Source organism: Antechinus flavipes, chromosome 3 (assembly GCF_016432865.1).
Source record: "Antechinus flavipes isolate AdamAnt ecotype Samford, QLD, Australia chromosome 3, AdamAnt_v2, whole genome shotgun sequence".
NCBI classification, from domain to species: domain Eukaryota; kingdom Metazoa; phylum Chordata; class Mammalia; order Dasyuromorphia; family Dasyuridae; genus Antechinus; species Antechinus flavipes.
The window spans coordinates 122179060-122198547 of NC_067400.1; the positions used below are offsets into that span (position 1 = coordinate 122179060).

Sequence of the window (19488 nt, forward strand, 5' to 3'; positions counted from 1 at the left end):
TGCAGAAAGGCTTCTCTATCCTTTCTCTTTCAGGTGGCATCAATTTCTTCAAATGCTTCCTAGACCTTTCCCTGGACTTCCCCTAGACTTCTCTCACATTCTCAATAATTCTTAATTGAGTGCTTATTTTTTATCCTCATTAAGTTGTAAGCTCGTTGAGCAAGGCCAGGGTCATTTCTACCTTTATATTTATTTCTAGATCTTAGGATGCCTCCCATATAACAACCCCTTAATAAACATTTATTGAATTTGTTATATCTTCTTATATCTCAATGCTGTCATTTTTCCTTTGCATGGATGCCTCCAAACCCATTAAGCAGTTTCATTAAACTGAACTACCCAGAATCTAGTAGTTTTATTAATATGCTCATACCTCCATAGCAAAAACTCGGCAAGCAGATTTCCGTAAGGCCTGTTTCATTGCTATTTCAAGACCTTCCAGATCATGATGTTGTATAACGAAAGCTAAAACTGGCCACTGAAAATTTCTTTCTCCTTTGGAAAGAGAACTATGGGCTGAAATTAGTCGAGAAAGCTCAGGAGAAGGATGTCTTAAGAGAGAGGAACCAACTTCTATTAAAAAAAAAAAGTAAAGTATTAGTTTGAAACATCAGAATAGTTGTTTTTCATAGGCACGATCTGTAATATTAATATTCAACAGTCTAGACATGACAACATTAAGGAATTATACATTTTAGGGAGATACTAATTGTTAAAAAAGAGAATTTATTTCAAAGCCACTCATTCTTCTGCTTGTAAAGAATAGCAATAATCAAGATTGGAAAGATTTCTTAAGGAGAATTTTTTTTTAATTCTTAAGAAGTAAAACAGTTATCTCTATTCAGTTACTTGAAGAAAAATTTTGATGCTTTGATTTGATGTTTTGATTACAATGAAGAAAAGCTCTGGTTAGTAGAATTGAGTAGCACATACTAGAAGAAGCTACTCCTCATTATAAACTACAGTATCCTAAAAAATGATAGTAATTTTGCATTTTTCATAGTAAAATATCAATAATTAGAAAATACGATAAAAATGTGAGGTTTTATTGTCAATATTATTAGTCAAATTTAAAGTTTGAATACAATAGCAAAAATAAAAATCACATACACAAAAAAAAAAAAAAGAAAGAAAAGAAAAAGAAAAAGAAATCACCAAGACAGGGATGTGGATGCATTATTACCTTCTTGGAGTTTTGGAAATACATATTTTGTGCTGAGGAAGGGTTTACTTTTGACCTTTGCTCTTACCAGTATCTCCACTGTTAACTCTTCTCCTAGGAATGGCCTTAACACGTGCAGGCAAAATGGAATGCTGTTTGTCATATTCTGAGGCAACAACTGAATAGGATCTTTGGAAGACAGTTCGTTTTGCCAAATCAGTATCTGTTATGGGACTAGTCTCTAAACTGTAGACATGGCAAGGAAAGGAACAAAAAACAATTAATGTAAACCATATGTATTTATTTTATAATATTATGGACAAATATATAATTATATTTCTCATGGGGAAAAATGATTACTTTTTTTAGCCCTAAAATATTAGCTTATTTCAGCTTCCCCAATATCCCACCCAGCTTTCATTTTTAAAAAATATTTGTTTATAAATTGAAATGTAGTTTTTATTTTTTCTGTGAAAGGAGAAAGACAAGGCATAAAAATTTGCTTATGTTTTTTAAAAACAGTGCAGATGTGGTCATGAAAATGAAGGAACCTTTATTTCAAGAATTAGTAGAAAACTGAATATAGAAACTCATCACATATATACAAATGCCTAATAAAGATGAAAACAAAATTTTTAAGCATTTTTTTTCCTGAATAGCATTTCACCATATTTGTGCTGTATAGTACAAATCTATGCACTAAGTAATGGGAAGACATTAACTCTTTAGTCATAATAAGACTGTTACTGGGTGTTAGCATTATTTTATTCTTATATTTTGTGTTAGATAAAACAAATTCAGTGGATTCTGATTCAATCTATAGTAAATTCATAATTTTTCTACTTTTTTCCTTTAAAGCTAAAATATATGAAATCTCCCATATGGAATGCTCCATAAAGACAGCAAAATAAGAAAAGGAAGTTTATAAGGCATATTTACTCAATATTCCTTTTATTCTCTTCCTTCTATCTTGAATTCCTTTTCCAAATTGTATTGTGGAACTGGGATACTTCCTATTCCAATTTACCTTTCTGGTTTATTCTAATAATTTTCATTATCTCACTTACCTAATTAATTTGAAAAAATATAATTCTCTGGACTCATTGTTGTGTAAATATTGTACAAAAAACCAAATTCTATACTTACATACTTGTTCAAAATGTCATTTATATAGATATGTGTGGAGGCTAGTCATGTAGAAATTCTTGTAACAAGGAAATGTTTAAAAAGTCTTTTTGTATGTGGTTCATTTATAAACCAATCAATCAACAAGCATTTATTAAGTGCTTGGTACCACATGCTTCTGTGTTAAATGGATAAACAAGTATGTTATTTTCCCTAAAGGGGCTTACGCTTATAGAGTCAATGGAAGGCAACCTTAGAAGAGAAAGCCCTAGTACCTGGAGGACCGAGAAACCTTCTGTACAAGTTGTGATGTGAACTGAGGCATGTAGGAAGACAAGATTCCTGAAGGTTGAGGTAAGAAAGGAGAATAGTCTTCCCAAAGACACAATAATAGTATGTAAAGCATCATGTACAAAAAAGAATGAAAAAGCTGGCATGACTAGACTATATATGGAAGAAAGTAGAATGTAAGAAGAATGCAGCTTTAAGAAGAAGTCAGGTTGAGAAAAGCTTTAGATACCAAACAAAAAGATTTTATATTTGATTTCAGAAATGATAGAGAGTCTCTCGAAGGAGGAAGTAGTGTGAGACATGGTCATATTTGTCTGCACTTGAGGGAAAACACTGACTGCTTGTGGAGGATGAATTCATGTGCAAAGAGAGGCTTGAAGCAAGAATAACTGAAAGTCCAGGCAAGAGAAGGCTAGAGAAATGAGTTAGAGGTAAGAGATTTCACAAAGGAAGAAAGGATAAGATCTAGTAAAGAATAAATACATAGGGTAAATGAGAATAATGAGTTAAGGATTTCACTGAAGTTGTAAAACTAGATGACTGGAATGACAGTGTTAGGTTCCATAATAATAGGGTAGTTTAGAGGAGTAAGGCAGAATTGGAGAGGGAGACGAGATAATATTTTGGATAGGAGTATGAGACACTTATAGGTCTTCCAATTTGAAATAGGCAGTTGATGACATAGAAATAAAATTCAGGGCTAGATTTGTAGATCTGAGATTCATCAGAATAGAGATATCTGAAACAAAAGTAGTTGGGGGGAATCACCAAATGAGATGATGGAGAGAGAAATGTGAAGACATTAGGGGCTCAGGACCAAGATGTGCATCAGAATAGCCACATAGAAATGAAAAGAAGAGGAGAAAGTAATCATCATCAAATACTGCAAAGAGGACAAGAATAAGACTTGAGAAAAGATCACTAGATTTTACAATTATAAGAGGATTGGTAATTCGAAAGGGTGCAGTTTCAAGGAAATGATAAGATCAGAAACAAAACTCAGAAAAGCCTTAGGAGAAAGTAAGAGGAAAGGAAGAAGTACCTACTTTGGATGACAGTTCAGTTAGAAAAGATTTTTCCTAATTGTAAAGGTTCAGGAAGTTAAATTACATAATTTCTTCTTACATATCTAAAATTCTATGATCCAATCCAAACTAATATCTTTCTTTTCTTCGTGAATACATAATCTTTTAATGTTTTTCATAAAACTGATAAGTTTTTTTGATAATTTATTGATTATTTTTGTGATTTTTATGGTGCCTCATTGGCTAAAGTCTATATAAGACAATCTTTGAAGTTTCCTTTCTAGTTCAGTGACCTATTTTCCTGCCAAATTTGCATTTTGACAAAGAGAAGAACAGAACTGACATACCTTGGTGGCATGGATTTCATATTACTCTCTGGCTCCTCAAATACATTAGGGCTTGCATCAGGAGTTACTGATATGTATGGTGCAGGTACAGATGTTGAACGTAAATACCTCATTTCATCTTGAAAGAGGTTGTCATCCTGATATCCCACAAAATTTTCATGATGATGCCTGGATTAGATTATACATGATAATTTAAAGAGAACATTATGACAATTATCTAGATCTTTCTATATTTCTTTTCATGTCTGATTTTTATTTTTTAATAGTGTTTTTTTGAATTATATGTAAAGACAATTTTTAGCATTCATTTAAACAAAATTTTGACTTCCAATTTTTTCTTCCTCTCTCCCTTCCCTCCTTTTCCTAAAAGGGTGAGAATTTCAATATAGGTTATATATATACTTAATCATATAAAACATATATATTTCCATATTAGTCACAGTTGTGAAAGAAGGAGACCAAAAGTGAAAATAGTATGTTTCAATATGCATTCAGAGTCCAACAGTTCTTTCTCTAGATGTGGATAACATTTTCCATTGTGAGTCCTTTGTTGCTGAGAAGAGTCGAGTCTTTCACAGTTGATCATCACACACAATGTTGCTGATACTGTGTAGAGTATTTTCCTGGTTCTGCTTATTTCACTTAGCATCAGTTTACATATATACATATACATATATATATACATATACATATATATATGTATACACACACACATATGTATGTATGTATGTATTTTCAGGTATTTTTGAAATCTTCCTGCTCATCATTTCTTATTGTGTAATAGTATTCCATTAAATTCATATAGCCCAGCTTATTCAGTCATTACAATTGATAGGCATTCTCTCACATTTCCAATTTTTACCACCACAAAAAGAGCTGCTATAAATATTTTTGTATATGTAGATCCTTTCCCCCTTTTTAAATGATCTCCTTCAGATACAGACCTAGTGGTAGTATTATTGGATGGAAGGATTTGTACAGATGGAATGCCCTTTGGGCATAATTCCAAATTGCTCTCAAAGATGGCTGGATCAGGTCACAATTTGATCAACAGTGCATTAGTGTTTTCCCATATTTTCTCCAACACTTATTTTCTTTTTATATAATTTACATATATTAGTCAATCCGACAGGTATAAGAAGGTACTTCAGAGTTGTTTTAATTTGCATTTTGCTAATCAAAAGTGATTCAGTGCAATTCTTCATATGATTAGATAATTTTGATTTTTTCATCTGAAAACTACCTGTTCATATCCTTTGACTGGAAAATAGTTTGTATTCTAATAAATTTGACTCATTTATATATACATATTTACATACACACACATAAAAATGCATTTCTAATTCTTTGTTAAAAAAATTAAAATCTATACTTAGAGTATAAATAATCAAAACAGAGACTGTTCTTTGTTTTTATCTTTGGCTCTCAGTGAGTACTAAACTTTAATCCAATAATTAGAATGAAATTTATCTAGTTATTGTCAGTAATATGGATATTGTAAATAAAAAATTGAAAAATTTCTATCCAATTCACCTCTTTCTTTTAAATTTTTCCTTAATCTAAAAATTAAAGAATAATTTAAGCAAAAGAAAAAAAAAGATTATTATAAGATAAATCATTTCCTAAAACACTTTTTTTTTTTATCCACAAGAATTGGTTTCACTTAAGTATTTCATTTTCTAGATATAAAAATGAATACAATTCACTGCTGTTTATCTGGGGCACTGACATTAGCTCAGCCAACTTTTTTTAAACCACTGTTTATTTATTTATTTTATTTTTATTATTATTATAGCTTTTTATTTACAAGATATATCCATGCGTAATTTTTCAGCATTGACAATTGCAAGACCTTTTGTTCCAACTTTTCCTCTCCTTTCCTCCCACTCCTTCCCCCAGATGGCCAGGTTGACCAAGACATGTTAAATATTAAACCTTTTATTTATTACATTACATGTTGAGGACATATAGATCATGTCAAATTAAAATATAAATTCCACTGAGACTGGTTTTGTGTTGGTTTGTATAGTACCAATATTCTGTGGTAAACATAACAAATACTGGAACTCCTGGTATATCAGTTATACAATAAGAGCTGTCAATAGAGTCAAAGAATAGCTGTCATTACCTTGCTAATGTCTGAAGATACAGGCAAGGCATTTTGATGGGAAGATCTTCGGATATACCTTCTTTTACACTTGGAAGCTGAGACTGGAATGGTTTTGTGGGATGATAGCACAGAATACTGGGTTCAGCGGCACTACTCAAGGACAACAGGAAGAGTGCATTTGCTTTAATTACTTGGTGGGCCTCCATGGTGGGCAAGGCACGAGGAGTCTTAACTTGCATTGTTTTTCTCCTAGATTGTTTTACCTAGCAAAGGTAGAATGTAAATACTTCTTAGTGATCTCATAAAGTGAAAGAGCTAAATGGCAAAGTGAACAGGGTGTTAGATTTGGAGTTAGGAAGACATGTTTAACTTTCAACATCTAGGTACTTATTTACCTGTGGAATTGCTTAGCAAGTCACCTAACCTTCTCAGTATCAGTTTCCTCACCTAAAAATGGGGATAATAGTTGTAGCTACCATATATGATGGCTGTCTGGATTACATGAGATAATATAAGACATTTTGCAAACCTTTAAGGTCTATATAAATGCTTGCTATTCTTATTCTTGTTAATTATAAAGTTCTTCAATACCTGAATTTATGAGTCCTCTAGTTTTTACATATCAATTTGTTCCCTTAAATTATTCTAACCACTGAAAACAATATTCATTTCATACATTCCTTTTATCAAATATGAACAATGAAGCTATTTTCCCTTTTGCCGCTTGTAAATTATGTTTCCATTATAACTTTTCAGCAAAAATTAAAAAACCTAAATGTCAACATTTGAATAGGATAGGATAAATTTTTATTGTATTATCACACATTATTATACATATGTAATTTTGATATAACAGTTGAAAAACTTATTTCATAATGCTATTAAGAATAAGTGATGTCAATGAGACAACTGCAAGTTCAAAGGTATAGGCATTAGACAATTTAAAAAGAAGGAGAATAAAATGAAAATGAGGATATCATAGGGATCACAATGTTACAGGACTGATTCAGATTTTGAAGAGATTTTAGAAGTTATCTCGTCTGACTCCTGTCTTTCTAAAGATGATGAAACTAAGTCAGAGAAGTGAAGTGACTTGCTTACAGTTAATATTAAAATGTCTGCTGTGAATGAGCTGTGCCTGTGCTCTAAGTCAAAGTGAGGTACAAGTTATTTTTATTATTCAATAATAGAGATTTTTATATACATCACACATATTAAACATTAACACTATTATATGGAGCTATACCTTTTCCTTTGCTGCTGCTTGCTTTTCACGGAGGTATTTTTCCCTGCAACGATCACACACCAGATACCAAGTGCTTCCTCCTATGCCACCATCACCACAATTACCTGCCCATCCTCCACAAAAGTGTCCAATGCTATTATAACCTTGTCCACCTGCATACCGGCCACAACCTTAGAAAAATAATCAAAATGAAGATTTTTAAAATATGTCTTTAAGATCTACTTCAATGTTAAGTTATATCTGAAAATTAAAAGTAAGAAACTGTCTATAATCAATTTGCATATTTAGAATTGGAAATTTCCAAATAACTTACACATTTACCAAAACACTTATATTTACATTAAATTTATTTTTTAAATTGCTAATCAGTACAGTATTAGAAAGAGTCTATTCCTCCAACACTACTCCTCACCCCTGCTCCCCACCTGAGGCCCAATACTGATGAAATTGTGTTTATATATCAACATTTATATGTCGAATTATTTATATATATATCACATATAAATTATTTAATTTGTGATTAAATAGTAGATTTTTGCTTTCTTTTAAAATTAAAAAATTCTGTATAAAAATTTGTAAAATGGGTTATGCTAATAAATTCAATACAACAAATCTTTTGACTTTTTAATAAAATCTATTGGATGAACCCACCTAAAAGTAATATATCCTGACAATACTGTTTGATGAAATGTATTTAATGTTAATATCTTACCTGGATGAGCTTGCCTCATGTGGTAAGTTACTGGATATGGATGTGATTCTCCACATAGCTCACAGATGGTATCTTTCTCTGGTCCCCCCACAGCAAGCTGGGCCATCTCACCAAACAAATTACCCCTTGGCCTGGCTTCAGCCTTTTCTTTTTTCTTTTTTTCTTTCTTGGTCTTTTTATTATCTTTGTCACACTCTTTCTTTTTAAGTACTGCACAAGAGCCAGGACTTGGAAATATCATGTTCTGGGAAGCAGCTTTGATGGTAGCCAAAGAAATGTCTTCCCAAAAGGCTACCAAGTGTTGCAAGGTTAAAGGAAGAGGGGATTTGGATTTCATTGTGTGGTGTGTCGACATTTCAAAAGTGGCTTCTGTTTTTCCATCCTCACATTTTTCATGGAGAGGTGGTTCCTTAAGCATTGACAATACCTTATTTTTGTTGATGCTACCCATTTTAGATATATCTGGTCCATGAGGTGAAATATTAAACATATTAAGAGCAGATGATATTTCTAATGAGTGCCTATTTTTCAGTTTTGTTTCTTTTTCCTCTGTAGGCTGTTGACTATTCAAACTATTTCTTATTGGAGCATGTTCTTTAGAAAGTTCTGGATTAAATTTGAGAAAGGAAGAACAAGCCATTGCATCATGGACTATACCTTCATGCCAAAGGAAAGAAGCAAAGACAGCTCTGGCACATTCGGCAACAGAAGGGGACATTGCTTGCTTAGCTGGCTCTAAAGATCTGGATCCATCTCCTTTGAAAAGAAAGCCTGACTTTTCCTTTTTGGGCCTGGTGTGCCGATTTGCACATTTTCGGCTTACCTTTGGAGAAGCTCTCATTTCCTGCTCATCCTTCACGGGTGCTTTTCCTATGCTGAAGTGCACTTTATTGGAGCTTTCATCCACACTCCTGAATTCAGTACTCTCATCACAAGTGCTGTCTGTTATACTATTTGTTTTTAAGGTACTAGAAGTACAGACTTCAACTACCTCACTGTGAAGATTTTCTTGCACGACGTGTGGAGAAGGAGCTCTATTTTCAGTTCCAGGAGAAACTTTAGAATCTTTTGGTATTATTTTTGGTTTAGGTGATGTGGATCGACCTCTCAATGGTTCTGTGAGGGGCATCTTTTTCTTGCGGAGAGTATCAGGATCCAGTGTATAGGAGTCTGATTTGGATCGTTCCCGAGGAGGGTCAAGCTTTGCCTTAGCAGGAGCAGGGCCTTTCTGAGGTAGATTCTTGTCATGCGGAGAAGAGGAGCGTGGAGGACTAGCACCTGATGGACTGGACCTATTGGATGGGAGAGTCTTTGGCTTAGGAGAAGATGATCGAGATCCTGGCCCTGGAGACTCCGCTCTAAGGCCAGAAGAGATTCTCCCATCGGATTTTAGCGTTTGCAAGGTATTATGATTAGGAGATAAGGACCTACTGTGGGAATCTGACCTCAGCTTTGCAGCATCAGATTTCAACATGAGGGATTCACTAGCAGATAAACCTTCTGTGCCTCTTGGTTTCTTTTGATCCGTAACAGTCCTGCTCAAACGTCCATCAAGCTTAGGTGACCGGCTTTCAATTCTGTGTTTAGAGGACAGATCTGATTTTCCTGCTGGAGAGGCTGGTCTAGAGGCTAAAGAGAAATTTCCTCGATCACCTGTGTAATTCATTTCAGAGTGAAAGGTATTGTTAAAATTGCAACTTATTGAAAATTTATTGCATGCAAAATGCATACAGTAGTTGAACACAAAGATATAATTTTGTCAAAATTTGTTTGCAAAAATAATGCTTTTATAGCATTTTATGGTTAAATAGTATTTCAGATCAAAAATAAAAACCAAGGACAAAGAAGAAAAATATTTTTGATGAAAAATTTTAAATTATAACATATCACAGCAACCCAAAATATTTTTCTAGCTGCAAAATTAACAAGTACTACATGTTTATTATCACTGAAGTATAAAGAAAATCATTTATCAAAAGTTCTACTAAATAAAAAAGTTTTAAATGAAAACTGATGAACAAAAAGAGAAAAGCAAACTCTCACTGAGTGCAGAATCTAGAAATGGATGAAATGTATCTTGTAAAAGCTAAAGTACTAAAGCAAATTTTCAGTGGAGATTAGTTGAATATGTTTTTTTACTAGCTTTATTATCTCTAGATATGTACATTCTATTAATCAGATTGCCTACCAGAGTACTGCTTTATTAAACATACTGGTACAATTTAATAAACTACCAATGCTTGAACACTGCTTACCATGCAATTATATGACATTTCCAAGTTATCAACAGGTTGTGCTAAAGAAAAATCAATTATTTTTTTAAAGTTGGTCATCTAGAAATTGAAATACATTTTTTAAATGGGAAATAAGCTCCCTTAGTTACTACCTAATATAAGTCATTGTTTGAGTTCTGAAATGCAAACAAGAAGTATTGTGGGAAAAAATGTTTCCTATCCTTTTTGCAGAGTCAATCTTAAACAATACTTTTAAAAGACAGACAAATGGTATATAGCATACTCCCACATCTATTCACATTATCTTGATGGCCCTAAAGTTGGACTGTCTATGTGTTCTAAATTTCATTCTAGGGAATTTCTCAATTCCTTTTAGGTGTAGTGAATTTTCCTAAAAATTTACCTATCTTTTCATCCCAAGTCAAAACTGCCATTCCGTCAATTTAGCTGTTTGTAGATAGTTATGTGGGAGTATATTTACTCTATCTATTAGTATTTATTAAATACCTACTATGTGCCAGACAGCATGCAAGGTGATAAAGAATAAGGATAGTGGTATGAATTTACTCATATAGGGAACAACTGGGTGAGCAAACTCTCTCTACCAAAAAAGGTAGCTACCTTCTCTGCAACTATGAATTTTAAAGAGATGCCCATAGCATTCAGAGCTAAGTGACTTTCCCAATGTAACACAGCCAATGTGTATCAAGAGATGTGGCTGCATTCTAGGTTCAAAGTTCTGAAGAAACAAAGAAAAGAATTCAAGTCCCTGCCTTCAAGGAGTTTAAGCAATTTGACTGCACCAGTAGCCAAGAAACTTACACTGTCTGAATGGCTGATAGCTACTTTAATTTAGAGGATGGATTTAAATTTTTTTCAAAGAGGATGTTTCAAAAACAATGGTTTAATTATGTCATCTCTCCCAGGCTGAAAAGGGCCATTGATATTTCATCTTTCCCTTCCATCCTTTTAAATTCTCACATTTTCTAAAAGTTCTACTAAAACACATGCACACACACACACACACACACACACACACACACTCTCTCTCTCTCTCTCTCTCTCTCTCTCTCTCTCTCTCTCTCTCTCTCTCACGCACACGCATACAGTGGTTCTTCTGTTTCAGTGACTGCTTGGATGACAATAGTTTCTAAATATTAACTGTTTGGGCAAATGGTTTGTAAGTTAGCATGACTGCTTGTCTGGAGTTTAGTATAGTTTAAATGTCCAACAATAACTGATATTCCTTTGTGAAGATTTTCCTCATATATGCAAGAGGTGATATTTTGTAATATTTAACATAGACGTGGGAGAACTTTTGATAGCAATAATTTTTTTATGTGCTAGAAATAGTTTTCTTAAATTAAATTTAAAAAATTATGATTTATCTGCATAAAAATTCAGCATGTTATAATGTATAGTTTAAGACATAGGACTTATCTATATGAAATGAAATGTATCTTTGTGCTTTAGGCAATTAGGGGCTGCTAATAAAAATGCTAGATCTGGAGTCCTGAAGACCTGAGTTTGAATTCAGTCTCAGACACTCAATAGCTGTGTTACTCGGGACAAACCATTTATCCTCTATTTGTCTCAGTTTTCCCCATATGTAAAATGGGGATAATAATAGCACCTCACTACTAGAGTTGTTGTGAGGACCAAAACCAGCTTTTAGACACACATTTTTGGCATAAACAATATGTTCTTATGAATTATTATATCTATATACTTCCTAATCCATTCAAAGTTTTTCACGTCAAACTCTCAAAAAACAAAACAAAAAAAAAACATCTTTCTCTGGACTGAGAAAAAGCAGTTATCTTTACACTGATTTTAAATGACACTTTTTTCCCCTCACTGAAATCACTACATTGGAATAAAATTGCCTTAGAAACTGATATAAAGTCAACTATGAAAGGTTTGGTTCTTTTCAGTGGTTCAGTGATCAAAAACAATCCCAACAGACTTTGGACAGAAAATGCCATCTGCATCCAAAAAAAGGACTAAGACTGAATGTAAATCAACATATCCTATGCTCAGTTCTTATCTCTCCTATGGTTTTCCCTTTTGCTCCAATTTTTCTCTCCCAACATGATTCATAAAGCAATGTATATTAAAAAAATAAACAAAACTTAAATAATTGACATAAAGGCATACTATAAAGAAGAAAAACCTTATCTGGCAGAGTAATGAGCTGCCCTACTAGTTTATAAGAGAAAGAAGAGAAAGTATGCATACATATATAATATCTACAAAATTGTTTTACATATTTGTTAGAAAACAAAATCCTAACCCAACAATATTTATAGTATAGTATAGTCCTAATAATTGTGTTCTTATGAATTTCCTCTTAAAATACTAAATTAAAAAATTTATTGACCTGAATTTTATAGAGAAAAAAAAAGCAACATTTGAATCAAAACATCAATTTAAGATCAATGATCCACATATATTTTAAATCTAGAATGTCACTATTTCTTCCTAAGTTTAAGCAGTTTCCTGTTTATATTGTTAAAACATTCTTGGCCCTAAATGAATATTTTATAAGAAATTTATTTTATTTGCTATACCAACCAAGAATTTCTTGGACAAGAAGGCATTTATGTACATGATCTTATCAAAAAAGATGTAAAACGTAATCAGCTTGCAGACTCAGCATTTTTCTTTCAAAAAACTCAATTTATAACAGTATTTCTGTAACAGTTTTCATATATCACAAATAAGTGAGGGTAGTTTCATTAGATAAATTTTAAGCAAAAAACTCACAAGATTGTGTATTTTTGCCTATGATGGTTATTAAAACAGAATATTAATACCTTTACATATATTTTACATACAAGATACTCATATAAGAAAAATCTGATTTATAATTCTGAGGACATAAAAGATATATGTAAAATTACATGAAACTTACTTCTAAATATTTCAATCTTAAGATTACATTTTAAAATTCTCATTTAACAAATGAATGGGATGAAAATGAATTGGGATGAAATTTTTTTCCTTTTCCAAACGTCCTTTATAAATTTTGAATGGCCCATCCATGAATGCATGCATACCCACCCTTTAGTTTTTGAGACAGAGATGAAAGAGCAGAAGCAGGCCCAGCTACACCATTATTTTTGTAAATGCGCTCACGAGAAGCAAGGTTGCGAGATGGAGTTTCTATAGTGGAAAACAGTGGCAAAGAAGCAACATAGATTCAATGGAAAACAATTTAGCAGAGAAAACAAGCAGAAACAAAGCATTTTAAAGAGTATGTATCTCCTGTTACTAATAATTTCACTGCTAAGCTACAGTTCACTAAACAAATCTATACTTCTCTCAAAAATTACAGGCAAGAGAGAAAAATCGATCAGTTTTACTTAATAATCATTTAAAATGTCATAGCATTTCAAATGAGAGTCATAATTTTTGTAAAGTTAGATCACTTTTTTTTTTTTTTCATTTAAGTATTCTTAAAAAAAAAAAAAGAATGAATTTCAAGAATACTAGTTAAACAATAGTGGAAAAAGTTCTGGAGTCTGGAATTTAGTACCAATTCTACTTTCAAATAGATGTAGAATCATGATTAAATCATTAAACTTCCTTAAGAATTAGTTTCTTTAGTCATAAAATGAAGGAAGTGGGCAGAAGATGATGATTTCTTAGGTCATTTCCAGCTTTAAAATTCTATGATACTACAAAATTATGAAGATTTTTTTCCTTTAAATTTAAATTTTATTTTTATTTGCTATTCTGTTTTGGAGAATACACTTTCTATAAATATTAATTTAATTAAAAACCTTTATTTAGATAGTCTCTGACAAAAATCCTATAATTTTAGAGATGTATCAGCATATCCTCCACAACAAGGGTTCTTAATTTTTTTGTTTGTTTGTTTCATAGGCTCCTTTGGCAATTTGGTAAAGTTTTTTCTTTACAAGATTTATGATTATGAGGGAGAATCTGTTTCTCAAGGTACATCATCCACTGTTGGATAGTCTAATTGTTAAAGAAGTTTTTTCCTTATGCCTAGATTTGGTTCACTGTAAGTCAGTTAAAAAAATCAATGCAAAGTCTGTATTTGAATGATTTTGCCTATACTTTCTTTGCTTAAATAGTAAATGATAAAAAATAGATAATCTTCAAAAGAAAAATACTGTAGCTACTGCAAGACAAATTTTAAGAGCAAATTCCCAATATTTCATAACAAAACCTTCTTTCTGGGTAGAGATGTTGCAGGAAATGGTGAAGTGGATAATGAAAAAAATGAAAATTTACCTAGGTGATAGTGATACATGGTTCAATATGGAAATTCAACTTCTGACTTTTCCTGACTAAATCTAAAGTGAACCTAAATTAATCTATTTTTGCTTAACTACCTTTCTGAAGATATTTTCAATGAAAGACCATAGTATTCAATCTAATTTTTACATTTTGGAGTTCGCACAACTGAGATTCAAAAATGTGTTTGTAACAGACTTTTAAAAGCAAACAAAAGGAAATAAGACAAAACTTTGCAATGTTAAACAAATGACATATTTTACTATGCATAAAATCAAGTGTGCTTCAAAAAAACCCAAAGTTATATTTTGTTCAGAGAATATATATGACTTAAAATGTAAAGCTTCCCAGACTAATATTATTTCTACATTCTTGAATAGATTTGGGAAGAAACATCCTCTTTGATCATTTAATAATTTAACATATTAATTTTTTAACAAACAAGATCTTGTCCCTAATGCCCTGGGGATAAGAATTTTGCATAATATTAGTAAAGCAAAATACATCATTATAATATTTAGTCCTTATTGAAAATGTGTGCAAGAATAATACCTGATTAATTCACTCTTGATTATCATAAATAAAGATTAAGAATAAATTGGAAAAAAAAAGAATAAATTGAATAGGCTAATAAGTACTTTCTGTAAAATACCTTCATTTATTTTGTGCTTGTATTAGTCTATTAAAGGTTCATTTTTCCCAAGTGAAAACATTCCATTTACTTGAAGCACCATTAAACTATAATGCTTCACAACTTTTGATTTTTTTTCCCAGTGAGTTTGGAAGCTGGAGTTAAAATTAAGAGAAACCAGAATCAGAAGACTATCTGTTGATATATAATCCTTATAAAAACAAAATTCCACTTCAAGGGGTGAAAAATAAGTTTTGTTTTTTTTTTTTTTTTTTAAATCAATTTACCTTTTACATCTTAGTGGTTTTTCTTGGATCAGTAGTTAATCAAAAGATTTGCAAAGAAGCAGGATTATTTATATAACCTAAGATATCTAAATATTCACACACAAAATGTGCCACATTGTAATATTAAAGATTTTTCCCCTAAGGCCTGAACTTAAAAAAATTTTTTTTCTACCAAATAATGATCTAAAAGTTAACTTACCTTATTCAATTAAATTCAACAAGCAGCTTTTTAAGTTAATAATAAGACAGTAAAATCTTGGGCATTTTATATTTGTTGAATACATTATCACAATGTGTATGGCCTTATGATAATAACCGAAGACACAAAGAGGGGAAAAAATCATTGTACTTAAAGTGCTTCTGGGAATATGAATCACTAGGTTTTTCTGCCAGTAATAACAACAATAACAATTAGCATTTATACAGTGTTTTGGAATTTGCAAAGTACTTTATAAATATCTCATTATCCTGTTTAATCCTATTTAAAGATGAGGAAACTGAGGCAGACACAGAATAAGTTATCGGCCCAGGATCATACAGCTAGTTGGTAAGGGGTCTGGGGCAAAATTTAAACTCAGTCAGGTCTTAATGATTTTAAGTTTAGTGTTATACCTACTTTATCACCTACCTGCAGTACACAGAGTTCATAAAGTTATCAAGAAAGAATAAGCTTTAATTCTGAAAGACAGGATGGTGGAATGCCAGATCAATCAAAAAGCATTTATGACAGATATATCCTGGACTTGTAATTTCATTAAGTGCTTTGATAGGCCCTGGGAATAAAAAAAATAAAGATAGTCCTTCCCTTCAAAAAGTTGACATTATAAGGATAGATGGACGTCTGCTTATCCATATACAAATATATACAAAATAAGGCATGAAGTAGAAACAAGATAATTTTGAGGAAAAGCAGTAGCTGTGGCAGAGGACAAATTATGAAATATCACAAAAAAAGTAGTACTTGAGCTGGGTATTGAAGGAAACTGAGAATTCTAAGTGAAAGGTGGAAGAGATGCATTCCACCTATGAAAACAGCACTGAAAATGAACATGGAGAGCCAATGTAATATGAGAATCAGCATGAAGTCCAGCTTGGTTGGCCCCAATCAGTATGTATGAAGGTATGTAAAATGTGCTATATAAAGGTGGACAAGAAATTTGAAGCCAGGACTACGGAAAGTCTTTAAATAACAGGGGAGTTTATATTTGCTCCTACTGCAAGGATATATATATATATATATATATATATATACAGCACATTTTATTAGAGTGTGAACCCAATGAATTTTCTTATTTAAAGTCAAATAATTATTGCATACTCAAAAAAGTTATTTTTACTCATCAGAAATTTCACAATTTTATTTTTTAAGATATTAACTAACCTTTATTTTAAAATACAAACTTAAAACACGACACTGAGCTGTCGGGAAAAGACCAAATATTGTATGAAATATTTGTAACAGTCCAAGCAAAGGTGATGAGAGCTTTAACTAAGGTGTGACTGTGTGGGTGGAGTTAATAAGATAGATGTGAGGGATGCATGGAGATAGAATGATAACATTTAGCAAATGACTGAATTTGTGGGATGAGAGGGAAATCCAGGATAATACCAAAATGAGGTTGTGAACCTAGATAACTAGAAGATTAGTGGTATCTTGGAAAGTAAAGTCACATAGCTTTTGGGGGAAAGCCAATATACCTATTCTGGACATGTTGAGTTTGTCATGTCTATGGGAACAGTTTGAAATGTTCACTAGGCAGGTGGTGATATAGAAATGGTCCTCTAGGAGAGACTAAAATCTGACAATACAGGTTTTAATTGAGTTGGATTTAATGACGTATTGCTGAAACTGGTTCAATTGTTATCTGTGCATTAGCATATTACTTGTCTTAAACTTCCCATACTTAAACTTCAACAACATATCAATAGGGTGTTTGGTATTTAGAGACTAGAAAAAAGACAAAAGGTTAAATACTGAGAATCTCTAGGGATTCATATCCTTTGTAGATATATATGTGGGAAAGAAAAGGAATCAGAAAATAAAATATAGTTAAAATTTCAGTAATAGGTATATAAACAGAGCTAGGTTAGGAGATTATGTATCACTCAAAATTACAGGCCAGTTGTAGTTGGGTAACTTGGGTAAACGGTCTTTCATGGTACTGGGAGGACAATATATATAGAACCAGACATTCTCATAAAAAACTGAAACCTAAAGTAAGGTATACTTTTGACACACCGACATCCCAGCAATAAAAATGGTAAACAGACTTTATGGAGGCAATGGGACTCTTATGTAGTTTAAAATGAAATCTTTATAATTATTGGGGGGAGGGTACTGATCCAATTTTACTGTTTTAGTAGATTTATTAGTCTCTTGCTGATTTGGGCTAATTTAAGTTTTTCTGAAATAACTTAAATAAAAATAGTTTTTATTAAAGTACAAGAAATTAAATAATAAGGATCATATTTAAAGCTAAATGAAAACTCTAGGTGATCCCAAATATTTGTTGCTAAGTATATTGGAAATAACTCCTCCTCAAGCCTGACTTAATTTGAAGTTTCTTAAAGTAATAGTGAAAAAAAGCAAGGTATGGCACAGAATAGAATATAGGAAAAAGGAAAATTGAAGGAAGTACATACAGATATAAAAAGGATTTAAAAGAGAAGAAAAATTTATGCTGACACAAAAACAAAAGCGTTCAAAAGATTTTTTCTGTATTCCAATATAGAAAATAATATGTTAAGTTCTTAAATGAGACCCATAACCATAAATTTTACCTAAAGGACCAATAAAGAAAAACACAGTGGATAAAGAATGTCCACTATTCAAAATATGATAATGCATACTGAATGGACCCCCAGTGGAACATTTATGGGAGGACATGGCATGACTCACACAAGATGAGAAGGCATAGATGGACTGTGATATATACTGTTTGCTGGAAAGAATATTCACAGCAGAGTATTAGAGACTTGTCAAAATACTGAATAAAGAAAGTACCATGATGTGAAACAAAAGATACATGGCCTGGAAACAGCAAACTCAAATTCAAGTCTATATTCATCCACTAATGAAATTCCTGTGTGATCTTGAGTAAATCACTTTAGGTCTCAGTTTCCTCATCTACAAAACAAGGTTAAATGAGATGATATTTAAGGTTAGTTCCAATTCTAAAGTTTTATTAGTACTGTAGTAATTACACCTAACAGGATAATGGCCTCTAGTTATAATTTTAAAGATGTCTTTTATATTGCCAACATTGTGATCATTCAACAAATATTTAAGGAAAAACTACTAGTGTCTAAATGCAGTAGAAAATCTTAAATATAATTTTTGTCTTATAAATCTTTTCTATTCTTGAACTTTTATCCTGTCAATCAGTTTTTGGTAACTCTTCTGAAATATATTAGTGAAAGAGCTGAACTAAAATTAAACTTCTAATCAATAGCCTTGTTTAAGTTTTGTTAAATATATATTCAGTTGTCAGAAAAATGTGCCTAGATCTCTGCAAAGTGTGTAAAAGCTGAAGATTAAGACGTTATTGAGACAAATGCAGCTCTGTCTTAAAGTGTAACTGAACAAGAGAGGGGAGAGAAGGAGAGAGAAAAAGACAGAGAGAGAAGTTGAGGGGGAGGGAGAGGGAGAGAGACAAAGAGAGATAGATAGAAACAGAGAAAAAGAAGAGAGACAGAGACAGGAGATTGAGAGAGACAGACAGAAAGACAGAAAGACACAGAGAAAAAGAGAAAAGGGAGAGAGAGAAAGAATAAATTTAAAAGTTATCACCAGGCAAAAGAAATTAATCACAAGGAATTTTAGTGTAAAAAAAGATAAGCCTTGTTTTCTCCTGTTGCCTCAAAGTAGGAAAGAGAAGCTCGGAATAACCTGAAACCTGTGGAGAATAATGTCAGCTGCTGGTTGGTGGGAAGAAAGTCAGAGGAGTGTTTTCTTTTCTTTCTTTCTTTCTTTTTTTTTTTTTTGGCTGAGGCAACTGGGGTTAAGTGACTTGCCCAGGGTCATACAGCTAGGAAAAGATTTTTTTTTTAAA

At 32.1% G+C, this 19488-nt stretch overlaps 1 protein-coding gene across 1 annotated transcript in view; it reads right to left on the reverse strand.

Moving 5' to 3' along the window:
* The window catches only part of MYCBP2 (MYC binding protein 2), a 318733-nt gene that overhangs the window by 54418 nt on the left and 244827 nt on the right, over positions 1–19488 (reverse strand). Inside the window, exons 56-61 of the mRNA XM_051983950.1 lie at positions 8019–9671; positions 7307–7476; positions 6079–6323; positions 3951–4118; positions 1251–1408; positions 374–573 (exon numbers count right to left, since the gene is read on the reverse strand). Of these exons, the coding sequence (XP_051839910.1) occupies positions 374–573; positions 1251–1408; positions 3951–4118; positions 6079–6323; positions 7307–7476; positions 8019–9671 (2594 nt within the window). The remainder of the gene's footprint in view (positions 1–373; positions 574–1250; positions 1409–3950; positions 4119–6078; positions 6324–7306; positions 7477–8018; positions 9672–19488) is intronic.